This window comes from Montipora foliosa, chromosome 11 (genome assembly GCF_036669935.1).
Source record: "Montipora foliosa isolate CH-2021 chromosome 11, ASM3666993v2, whole genome shotgun sequence".
Taxonomy (NCBI): Eukaryota; Metazoa; Cnidaria; class Anthozoa; order Scleractinia; family Acroporidae; genus Montipora; species Montipora foliosa.
Genome location: NC_090879.1, coordinates 274,418 through 286,917, shown reverse-complemented (window position 1 = coordinate 286,917; position 12,500 = coordinate 274,418). Strand labels below are relative to the sequence as shown.

At 41.9% G+C, this 12,500-nt stretch overlaps 1 protein-coding gene across 1 annotated transcript in view; it reads left to right on the top strand.

The window, feature by feature from the left end:
* Positions 1-7,598: 7,598 nt before the first annotated feature.
* LOC137975540 (uncharacterized) overlaps positions 7,599-12,500 on the top strand; it is a 7,662-nt gene continuing 2,760 nt past the window's right edge. Inside the window, exons 1-2 of the mRNA XM_068822652.1 lie at positions 7,599-8,483; positions 8,902-9,475. Coding sequence (XP_068678753.1) covers positions 7,599-8,483; positions 8,902-9,475 — 1,459 coding nt within the window. The remainder of the gene's footprint in view (positions 8,484-8,901; positions 9,476-12,500) is intronic.

The following is a 12,500-nucleotide window of genomic DNA, read 5'->3' as shown; positions in this document are numbered from 1 at the left end:
ATTGAAAGCACCATCGGTGGATGTAGTTTAAGGTGGCTTACTACAGTTTTAATGGTTATAACAGCCCAACTTCTAACTCTTTTGAAAAGTGTCCCAAGATGTTTTTCCTTTCTCTATTTACTGTTTGCTTAAGTCTTTTGCAATTCTATGTGAAAATTGAACAATTAAACGTAAACAAATGGCCAAAATGAACGACCGAGTACCTAAGGAGAGACTGGGCACTAGTAGTTTAAATCACGTTTTTCTCAAAATCTACCCATATGAACCCCTCCCTCCCCCCCCCCCTCAAGATTTCAGGAATAATAAATTTCACATTTTCTTAGTTCACGAAAAATATGCCTTACAGATTTTTATTTTACTTTGCATGAATGCTGAATCAGAGCCAGGTCAGGGCGGGTCATACGGGTAGATTTTGAGAAAAACGTGATTTAAACTACTAGTGCCCAGTCTCTCCTTATGTACTCAGTCGTTCCTTTTGGGAAACTAAATCTTTTAAGCAAGAGCCGATACAACATAGATTTGATTTTAGTGGTGTACTATATTTCGGCTGGCCAAACCAGCCTTCTTCAGGTACAATGAGAGTTTACATTGAATTGCTTCTATGTACATATATATATACTAAATGGATGTTGACGTAATACTGGAAAAAATGTGATAAAAGATGGCAGTTACAAAGATTTTGTAATCAAATACTAAGAGTCTCAAAATAATAAACTGAAATCTAATACGTTTCTTCGCGGATATTAAGACCTTTGGGATCAATTGTCCTGCCCCTGGCCTTACGGATTGAGTCTCTGTCAGAAAATATTTTTTCGATAGGAATTAATTGCATGTCCTTGGAGATGTTGTGGGGAGAGGAGAGGAAATGTTCTGCGACTGTAGTAGGTTTGGATTTGGTGTTACCGTTATCTGAAGTGCGGCGGTGTTCATTAAAATGGTCTTTTACACGTCGTTTAGTTTCTCCTATGTACTGTAAATGGCATCTGTTGCATTGAATCATGTAGATAAGGTTTTTAGTTTCGCAAGTTATGTGGAAATTTAATGGAGCGCGTTTCGCCAGAAGAGAAGAATTTGTAGTTGGTTAGTCCATGGAAAATGTAAGGACAGGTAGCGCAGTTTTTGCCACAGCGAAAAGAACCGGAAGGAAGTGTGGAATTCGAATGAGTTACATTAGGGGACAGTTTAGCTGTAACCAGCAGGTCTCGAAGGTTAGGGGAGCGCCTGAAAGCCACAACAGGTAGATGTTCCATCTTCAACATAATAAAAAAACACTACAATCTACTTCTTTCTTCTGACCGCTGCAAAAATGCTTTCCTACATCAACCTGTTGTGGCTTTCAGGCGCTCCCCTAACCTTCGAGACCTGCTGGTAACAGCTAAACTGTCTCCCAATTTAACTCATTCTAATTCCACACTTCCTTCCGGTTCTTTTCGCCTGGCAAAAACTGCGATACCTGTCCTTACGTCCATCCATTTAGTATATATACGCCGATCAGATGAAGCCACTGATCCAACGTACACCGACAGGAAAATTGTCCACGGTTGCTTGCTTCAAAACTCTGTTCATTTTGGCCATTTGTTTACGTTTAATTGTTCAATTTTCACATAGAATGGCAAAAGACTTAAGCAAGCAGTATAAGTAGAGAAAGGAAAAACATCTTGGGACATTTTTCAAAAGAGTTAGAAGTTGGGCTGTTATAATACATTAAAACTGTAGTAAGCCACCTTAAAACTAAATGACAGGAAGTCAGCTGGACTAGATAATATTCCAAACAAAAGGGCTGCCAGCATAGTTTCACCATCTCTTACACTAATCTTTGCTAAATCGATTGAGACTGGTATCTTTCCAGACGACTGGAAATTGGCAAGAGTGACTCCTATTTTCAAAAAGGACAAATGTAATCGCAAACTTGATTCTTGGTGTTTTTCTCAGATGTGCCGGGATCTCGGCTAAACGAGCCAGCCGGCAGCCCGCCTAACCGGGCCAGACCTGCTCTTGTATAGACCCTTTCGGCAAAACGGTGCATGCTGGGTAATCAGGATAAAGGGCATGATGAGCTTACAGCCTCCGGAGTGAGAGTGACCGATCAAAGTTTTATTGGGATGGTTTGTGAACAAAAATTTACCGTTTCTCATGAAGTTTTCTCGATCAAATCAAGTCGAGTGTTTGATTCTATGCTTATTTATCAGTGCGAGTTGTGTAGAAGCTGTTCGAGTCCGTGAGAAAATTTATCGTTAACATCCCGAAGTGCGGGCAGTCACGCAATTGACGCTTCGTTGTTTCAATCAAAACATTTCTTTAAGAGTCGATTTTATCGCTTTTCGAGTTATCTTTTTTCTCTCAGATGGAAGATATGGCTTTCGAAGATTTTCTGGATTGGAGCGTTGGTCAACTTTAGTTTTATTTCAGGATGAGAAGAGGAAAGTCGACAACAGGAAACAAGAAAGACCGAGCAGTCAAGCAATTGCCTGTTGATTTTGAAATTAACCCACAACTCCCTTGGTTTTTCGTTAATGCTCAATGATAGCGTAACAGATCATTTCACCACAACAAGATCATCCGAATCCTTCGGCGAGTAATTCAGAGCTTGGTGCACATGCAATCTCTTAAAATAAGAGTAGGCCTTGCGTTTCCCGACACAATCGGTGTCAAAGGCCTTTGTTTCAGAGAACATAGTGAAATATTTGCCCCAAAAGCGGACTGATCGCTGTACCAAACACTTTCATCAAGATTTCGTCGATTTTCGATACCACACTTACTCAGAAGTCTGTACTCTCTTTCTAGCAGATCGGAAATGAACAATCGGGTCGTTTGACTCGAAAGCAACAAGAGTGCGTGCAGCAAGATCTTTCTTGTTTCCTGTTGTCGACCGTTTCCTCTTCTCATCCTGAAATAAAACTAAAGTTGACCAACGCTCCACTCCAGAAATCTTCGAAAGCCATATTTTCCATCTGAGAGAAAAAAGAGAGAAATTGTTTGTTTAGACTGAAACAACGAAGCGTCAACTGCGTAACTGCCCTCACTTCGGCATGTTTATGATAAATTTTCTCCATTTCACGGACTCGAATAGCTTCTACACAACTCAAACTAGTAAATAAGCATAGAATCAAACACTCACCTTGATTTGATCGAGAAAAATTTATAAGAAACTGTAAATTTTCGTTCACAAACCATCACAATGAAACTTTGATCGGCCACTCTGTAAGCTCATCACGCATTTTATCCTGATTACCCAGCATGCACCGTTTTTCCGAAAAAGTCTCTAAGAATTACAGCTTCCAACTCGTTTTTCAAATTTCTACGAATGCCAATCATTTCTGGCAGTTGAACCAGGTTCTTTTTCCGCCTGCCTTTTTACCTCAGAGACACTATAACTGTCTTACTAAGCTCGTTTTCTCGGTTCGTACGGTATTGTGAACTGATCCTCGCTTTTTCCCGAGAATTCACGGCCCAAGCGCGAAATCAACGGAAAAAAACTCGGTCCGTAACTTACAGTACGGATTTCGAACTCAGTTAGTAAGCGGTATATATTAGTAATATATAGATTTAGCCAAGCCTAAAAGCGGAGCTCTCTGGTTATTTATTCTTACTGCCTGTAGGGTCTGTGAAAATAAAAGGTTTCGAATTGTCCGCGTTTTGATGTTTCTGGTTGCTGCTTTAATAATTAAATCATTTTCAAGTAAAGCTCTGATCTTCGCAGTTATGAACGCAATTTTTAAAATCGCGTAGAGAAGCCTGAAAAATTCAGGACTTCAACGGGGTTTGAACCCGTGACCTGGCGATTCCGGTGCGACGCTCTAACCAACTGAGTTATGAAGCCACTGACGTTGGGAGCTGGTCATTTGTGGGTTCTCATGGTCCCATGAGGAATCAATCAATGATGAAATGGTATATGAAATGAATCATATATGAACTGCGGATATGAAATCAAGTGAAGCTATGATCTTCGCAGTTATGAACGCAATTTTTACAACTGCGTAGCGATGGACTTCAGGACTTCAACCCGGGTTCAAACCCCGTTGAAGTCTTGAATTTTTCAGGCTTCTCAACGCAATTGTAAAAATTGCGTTCATAACTGCAAAGATCAAGCATCTCTCGATTTCATATCCGCAGTTCATACATGATTCATTTCATATACCATTTCATCATTAAATAATTTTCTTTGCTTTCTTCTATACAAAAATTCATTGGCTACGTAATGACTTCCACGGTAAATTTTACGCTAAAAACCGATATCGTATGAATCACGAAGCGATGAATGCGACATCGGTTTTTCCAGTGAAATTTACTTTGCAATTCACCAGTTTGGCAATAATTTTTTCTTGAACCGAATGAGTTTTAAAAGAAAACAAGCATTAAGCACAGCGTCAGCGAGCGAATTGAAAAGGAAAAAAATCCATTTCAGAGTCAACTGTCAATAGCCAGCGAATAGGAATCATGCCAAAATTAGAAGCCATAAAAACAACTTTGTCAGTTCAAGGTCAAAGAAGAGTTTTACTGATGTACTTTATTCCCCTTTATTTCTAAAAACAAGATCATTCACATTTTGATGTATTTCATAGAAACACGCCAGGCTGGCTTGGTACAAGAATCGGCAAACTGCGACAATGCAACCAAGAAAGGACGAACTTCAAACACGATCTGCTCCAACACTTAAATAACATTTGGGTGCTTTAAACAAACTTCTGAAAACACAAGCTACTGAGATTTCCCCCTAATTTTACGAGAACTCATTGCGAATACGTGTTTATAACATAAGGGCAAAACGTTCTTGTCACTGTCGAGGCACAACGAAAACCAGTTGGGCAAACGGATTAAAAAAAAGCGCTTGATCGTTCGCATTTTAGAGGAAAACAAACAAACAAACAAATCAACTTTTTCTTTATGTGCAAAAGAGTACGGATAATTTTTATTTAATTCCAATTGACAATAAAAATTCGATTTTCATTCCTGAAAAAAGGAAGAACCGATAAAACCACCTTTTAAAAGTACGCATTCACTTTAAATAACGCATCCGTTAAGATAACAAATGGTTTAGTGCCCAAGGAAAGAATTTGTGTGCTAAGTATGAGCTATTACTGGTATTCTGTTTTGTCGTTGTTGTTCTCTTTCGCTCTGTCCTTTCGTTTCTGTTCTAGACATAGGTCCTCCAGGCATCATGTAACCTAGCTTATCAGAGCCTCTAAAGATATGCCACAAATTGCAATACAGAGAAAAAAGCGGCTCTAAGCAAATTAGAAATAAACACTCAGCTTAAGTTTACATCCCGCTGATGCTTGACTTGAATAACTGCGTAGCCACCAGTGTGGACCACAGATATCATTATATGTCAAACTGGATTAAAACCAGCGAAAAATGCAGAAAGAAAACATCTTCAAAACCGTTTTTCACCTGAACACGAAAAGCGTTGACTGTGTAAGAACTTTCGTTGATATATAGTATGGCTGTATAGCCGCGTCGAGCCACAGAAAGCGCGCGAAAAATGAAGCCTCGCTTATGTTCAGGGACATGTTCAGGTGAGTTCACCTAGGTTGAGCCTGCAATCCAATCGAAAACCAGTGCCTGGTCAGCGGTCAACTTAAAAACAGCTGACCTCGGTGAGCTTGAGCTTTGAGCCCGCGATATGGTCATGTGATACTGGTCAGCGGATACCTTGTTCTGACAGGTGTCAATTAATCAAAAGGTGGATGTCCAATATCAAAGATGTATGCTGTAAACTAGCATGATACTGGTCACATTGGCATACATTGAGGGGTGGACGTACGGACGTACGGACGGACGTACGTACGAATGTACGGACGGTTGATGACGTCATGGTTATAAAACCAAGATTTCTCGCATCGATGGGTTACCATATTTTCTTAACAGAGGTGCTCCGCGTGCGCGTGCGCGCGCGGAGCTCCGCTATAACACGAAAAAACTTACCTGTTTCAACTGAAGCAAACGAAAGAACGATAAACAAAACTTGTTGTATGGTCAACTCCATGTGTGAAAAAAAATACCTGAAATATTCAACGAAGAAAGCACTTGAGAAACGAAGATTTCTTTCTACTCTGGTCCAACCTTGATTTTGACAAAGAACAACCCGGCGATTGTCATTTTAAACTTGCCACACAGAAAGGTAATGATCAACGTTTGCCAAAAAGGCAAAAAAAATAATGGGGGTTCACCGTGCTCGTTTTCGAGATAATGAGGTGGACTTTTAGAAGCTTGCGTTACTTTAATCCGATCTTAGCTTACAACTGTCAGAAATAAAAAAGCTTCATTAGTGAAATTTAGATCAGGTAAACGTACTCAATTCAACATAATTAATATAACTAAATAAACTTTTGCAGCTGATGTCTTTTTCTGTGGCGAAATAGACCTTGGAAAACGGTACATATTAGTCTAAGAAAGAAAACTTCTGTGGCACGAGAGCATAAAAGGCGAAATATTTGTAACTTCTCACGTACAGATTTTTTTGTTTTTTGTTAAAATGGACAAAATCAGGAAAGAAAGTGATCTACGGAAAGAAAAATGGGGGTCACCCAGTATTCAAGAGAGTATTAAAAATCGCTGCGAAGTTCTCAAGGCGATTGTCTATTCGCGCTGCCACGTCATTGCGTGACATTTCCGAGAAGACCTGGGTCTACAGCTATCCCATAATGCCACACGCTTTGACGTTCCATTCTTAGGGAAAATGTTTGCACCTTCAGCATCGTGTTTACCTTCGTGATCTGCGATGCATGACGTATGCGTGACATGCGCGAAAAAATGCGCATTAGCAATGGGCGCGAACGTCCTTAAACAAGATAATTACTGAGTTGCCTATGGCAAACCGAGTCGAGGTCTGCGTTTAGTTTGTTTGTTTTATTTTTTTTTGCTTTATTTTTGTTTTTTTTCCGTGTCGGTAAAAGTCTTGCCTGTCACTTCCCTGGTAAGTGGTGTCTTTGTGCATAGAGCCTTCTGCGCGTAATTTCTTAGGATCGAGAGGGTAGTGGAACTGCGTAGATTTCTCTGGTTTTGACACAGTAGAATCATTAACTTAGCCTGCAATGGCGTCGAAAGTCATGTAACGCTAATGGCGTTTTAGTGGATCCTTAAACAAAATATACCCTTATGGAGCTCAATAATGGAAAGTCAGTTGGATAAACTAGGCAGGAATCTCAAAAGCATAAACTTGAATACTCCGGATATTTTGTGGACTTACTTTTCATAAGCTTTCGAGCTCTCCTGAGCTCTTGGTCACATGACTGGTGTTGTTGGTGACGTCAAGAAAGCCAAGAAAGTTGCTCGATTTCGAAACCATCTCCGGTTCAACCTCCATTGTAAACATCATGGCGTCACACCTGTCAGTCTACGTTTACACTCTACTGTACAAAGTACGAGGGCTAATAACATTTTACGCAGAGCGGAACGATCTCTTCTCGGAGTTAGGATCGGTCAAGCAGTGAGTAAGATCAGTAATTTGAAGAAAAACCTGGATGATTTCGCCAAAAAGATCGACAATCGGTTACCAGGAAAACGGGAGGAAGTGACGTCATTTGTTCGGAGTGCGCAGATGTGGGAACACGATCTCACGAAGGCAAGACAGCAAAACAAATTCCGAAGACTCATCGATGTTCGAGACAAGAAAAAAGCAATCCGACAACAAGGTAAACAACAACTTAGCCAACGAATGTATGTCAAAATGGGTTAAGAATTGCTCTGATCGTATTCTATCTGATCCTGAGCTGTCTGTTCTCAAGGAAGGACTGAACTTTGCGGTGACCCCACGTCGAGTCCCCATTGTTGACATCGTCACGGTCACTGAATCAGCATGCAGGCAACTCAACAACAGCGATTCTATCAACCTTAGGGCCAAGGTGTTGAATTTCTTGGAACACAACGACAAGGTGAAAGACCAGAACGTGTCAGACGAGGAGAGAAAGGCCATCGATGACCTGAAGAAGGACGACTCCATCATGATTCTGCCTGCCGACAAAGGAAGAGTCACTTTGGTCTTGAACAAGAAGGAATACCACACCAAATGCCAAGCAATCCTGTCCGATACCAAGACCTACAAGAAGCTGAAAGCAGACCCCACTAGCAGATACAAGAAGGAGTTCGCCACAGCCCTGAGAGACCTCAAGGACCGCAAGGTAATCGACTATGCCCTGCACTCTAAACTGTACCCCACGTGTGACCAGCCCCCACGGTTCTACGGTCTACCCAAGATCCAAAAAGTCAACTGCCCACTACGCCCCATTGTGAGTTCGATAGGGACGATTTCATACCAAATCGTCCGCTATGTTGCCGATATCCTGTCACCCCTAGTCGGTAAAACTGAACACCACGTCAAGAACTCCAAAGCCTTCGCCGAGGAAAAGAGAACCCTGCAGGTCGCCCCAGAAGAAGAACTCAGGTCTTATGATGTCTCAGCCCTTTTCACCAGCGTTCCCGTTAACAAAGCCCTTGTACTGATCCACAAGAAGCTCGAGGAGGACGACACCTTGAAGGATACTGTACATACTTCCTGTACCAAGGTCAAATCTACAAACAGATCCATGGAGCTGCAATGGGGTCCACAGTTTCCCCCATTGTGTGTAATCTGTACATGGAGGACTTTGAACAGAAGGCCATCGCGACGGCCGCGCACCCCCCTACCTGGTGGCGGCGGTACGTTGACGTTTCCCATACGAAACTAAAGAAGGCCTACGCCCAAGAGTTCACAGACCATCTCAACAGCATAGATGATGACATCAAGTGGACCATCGAGGGAGAAGTTGAGACCCATTCCGAAGACAACAACACGGAGGGAGCCCTTGCGTTCCTGGACACGTGGTCCGTGATCAATGAGGATGGTACCATAGAGTCTACAGAAAGGCCACGCACACAGACCAGTACCTCAAATTTGAGAGTAACCACCCCTTGAAACACAAGAGGGGAATCGTTAGGACCCTGGCCCATCGCGCGGAATCCATCGTCAGTGACCTCAAGGACAGAGAGGGGGAGATTGATCATGTCAGGACTGCTCTGAGCTACAATGGTTACCCTAGTTGGCTTCTGAAAGACCCTAAACAGCCCGCTGAGGATCAAGAGCCTTCAAGTCAAGCCGCGACACTACCATCATCCAGCACCAGCAAGAAGAAATACCCGGTCGTCGTGCCCTATATCCGTGGGTTCTCTGAAGAACTGAGAAGAATACTGAAAGGCTACAACATCCCAGCCTACTTCAAACCATCTAATACCTTACAGCAACTACTGGTCAGGCCTAAGGACAAACTGGACACACTCCAAGTCACGGGTCCAGTTTACCGCATCCCATGTGAGGATTGTCCGGCATCGTACGTAGGAAAGACAGAACGGTCGTTCAAGGCCCGATTCATGGAGCACAGACGCCCCAGCTCCTCTACTTCCGAGGTTTCCAGGCACATATACACTACTGAACCGGGACATTCCATCGATATTGCTAACGCAGAGATTTTGGAGGTTGAACCGAGGTGGTTTGAAAGAGGTGTGAAGGAAGCCATCCACATTCGGACTCTATTCCCTTCACCAAGAGAAAATGAGGGGACAGAGAAGGAGGCTCCCGGTCCAGCCCTTGGGATATGTCATGTCCACGAAAGTTATTTTTAGACGAGCGGAAGTCTTCCGAGACGTCCGCATGCAGGCCAACCTAGGTCCGATGTTTGAAAGAAAATATATATTCATCAGCCTTCCACGTGCGCCATCATTTTCTCATTTCACTAAGAACCTAAGAGCGAGGCAAGACTGCACGCGGACGTCTCAGAAGACAGAGTTCCGCTAGAACAAAGACTTCTGCTCGTCTAAAAATAACTTTCGTGGACATAACATATCCCGGCCAACGCCTTGAGCCTCCCTCTCTGTCCCCTCATTTTCTCTTGCCTTCACTCAACAAGGACGGAGGCCGCCACAACTTATTCCCCATCTGGACCAACCTCCTCAGGAAAAGAGGGAGGGGGGCCGCTCGGAAACCTTCGAATTTCCCTCCTACTTCCGAGGATGACGTCACCAACAACACCAGTCATGTGACCAAGAGCTCAGGAGAGCTCGAAAGCTTATGAAAAGTAAGTCCACAAAAAATCCGGAGTATTCAAGTTTATGCTTCGCCTACTAAATATGAAGTTTGTTACTATCGGAATGTTTTTGGGATATATTGTCACGCAAATGATGTAATAATTCGCAAAAAGCGCGAGTTTCATGTAAACAATCTTAGCAATAAATTGGAACCAGGAAGTTAAAGAAATATTGTTGGCTTCCCAAATAAATTTCATCTTACACTACAATGACAAAATCATTTGTCAGAGAAATAAAATTCCTGTGTCCTCGCGTATCGCATTCCAACGCACGACTCGAAAATCCATCCCAGCCGCGATTTAATTCACGCAAAGCTAAAGCCACATCATTTGCGAACCTCCGTGAATGTTTTGTCGTCAAACATCCCCACGTACTTGGCTGGAAATGAGCATTTTCTGCTTCGATTCCACGATAGCCGATGAATTTAACAGATCCTGACAACCGAACAGGACACGGAGCTTGGGTCCGAGGTAAAATTAACTTCACCCGATGAGGTACAGTCATTTCATGTACAACACTTACCCCATCCCCACAGTGGCTTCTCGAACAGCTCCATGGTTATGAGCGACCAATAACAAAGCAAGGCGACGCGACGGGACATCATCAGACAAAACAAACAGCAAAATTTGAATATTCTGCGGGGTTTTCTTCGAGCAACGAAATATGTTATCAAAGGCGACCATTACGTGAGCCAGAGGTGAGTCATTTTTATTCATTTTATTGAATGAACGTTAAATTGAGCACTTTTTAGGCTTCATAATCGACGGTATTTTATTTCCCATACAAAGTCTTATAACGCGTTTAAATTCTCAACGGCTGTCTGGTCTGTAGTGACGCGAGCTTAGGCTGCCTATGGTGATACTTGACGATTCGGGAAAATTTTGTGAAAAAGCATTTATAACGGGTCACACGCGCAAGTTGATCGCCAGAACTTCCCGTAGTATGCATAACATCACCCTGCTAGCAGACCCTTTCTTTTGCTTGCTCGGCGTTCTCGAAAAAGGCTCTGCATGATTCGAGTAAGATCTTTATTGAATACGCGCTGCATGTTGCCAGGATACAGTCTCGAACCCAAGCCTACTATGCCAGATCTCGCCGCCATCTTGGTTTTTCCTGGTACATCGGGCTCAAATATAACCATCGGTTTTGTCAAAAAACGGACGCTCGCACTGAAAAAACCGGTTTGACGAGAGAAAACAAGATTGACTAGTCCAGAAGTTCGGGCTGCGGCGGCTTCAAAGAGTTGACGCGATTCGGACAGAGCCTACTTTTCTCCTCCTCAGTAAGGAAAAAGACAAAAGGAGGCTCTGCTCGCAGGGTGGCATAACATCCACTTGGCTTTTAATTTTGACATCCCATTAAAAAAAAAACTCGTAAAATATGATTCGCGGACCGGTCGATTTCTCTGAAATTTGAAAGGATGATTGCTAACAAACAGAAAAAGATTTTTCGCAATAACTAAAAATTCCTGTGTTAAGCATTAGAATTCGACGAAGAGGTAAATGCGAGTAAATTTGTTGCGTGCGTTGCTATTTTTGTGATTTGACTGTTGTGCAAATATTAAATTATGAAAAAATATCTACGGATAGAGCGTTAAAAAATCTTTATTTTTAGCGGTATTTGAACATAAAAGGTGCAACGCTTGACGAGAAATAATATTTTTGCTAATACAATGTATTTGAAAGAAGAAAAACTTCGCGGAATCGCGGTGAAAATGAGTTAACAAATTTGCATACGTGCATGCGAGGAAACAGGAATTTTATTTCTCTGACAAATGATTTTGTCATTGTAGTGTAAGATGAAATTTATTTGGGAAGCCAACAATATTTCTTTGACTTCGTGGTTAATCCAATTTATTGCTACGACTTGCTAGTGCGAAGATTGTTTACATGAAACAAAGGCTTTTTGCGAATTTTGAGTGTCATGAAATTACATAATTTGCGTGACAAATATCCTTTTACTCTAACCCAAAAACATTCAGGTAGTAACAAACTTCATATTTACTTAACCATTTCTTCTGCTTTTGTGCTTGTCAGCATTGTGATTTGCGATAATTCGCAAGTCTGTTTTTGTATCTCATATACATACATGTTTAGATTTTCAATTACATGGCCACTCAACCTCTCGATTGTGTAAATAGTTCACCCTGAGGTCAAAATAGATACGTTTCTCAGGAACCCGACAAAGAAGGCTTCCTGGCCCGACAGATGAAATCTAAATATTCAGTTAAATATTACAACAAATTAAAAAACCAACAACGGAAGTTTCTTGGCTAAAAAGTACGTTGTTTAACTCTGAAAACGGCAAACGATTAACATCCTTCAGTTGACACAAGGTGATCACGTGTACCTTTATGGTTGCCTAGCGCCTGATCAATTACTTCCTTTTGACAAAACTTCAGTTTGTTCATAAAAGTTAGAGACTGCAGAAATTTTCGTGTT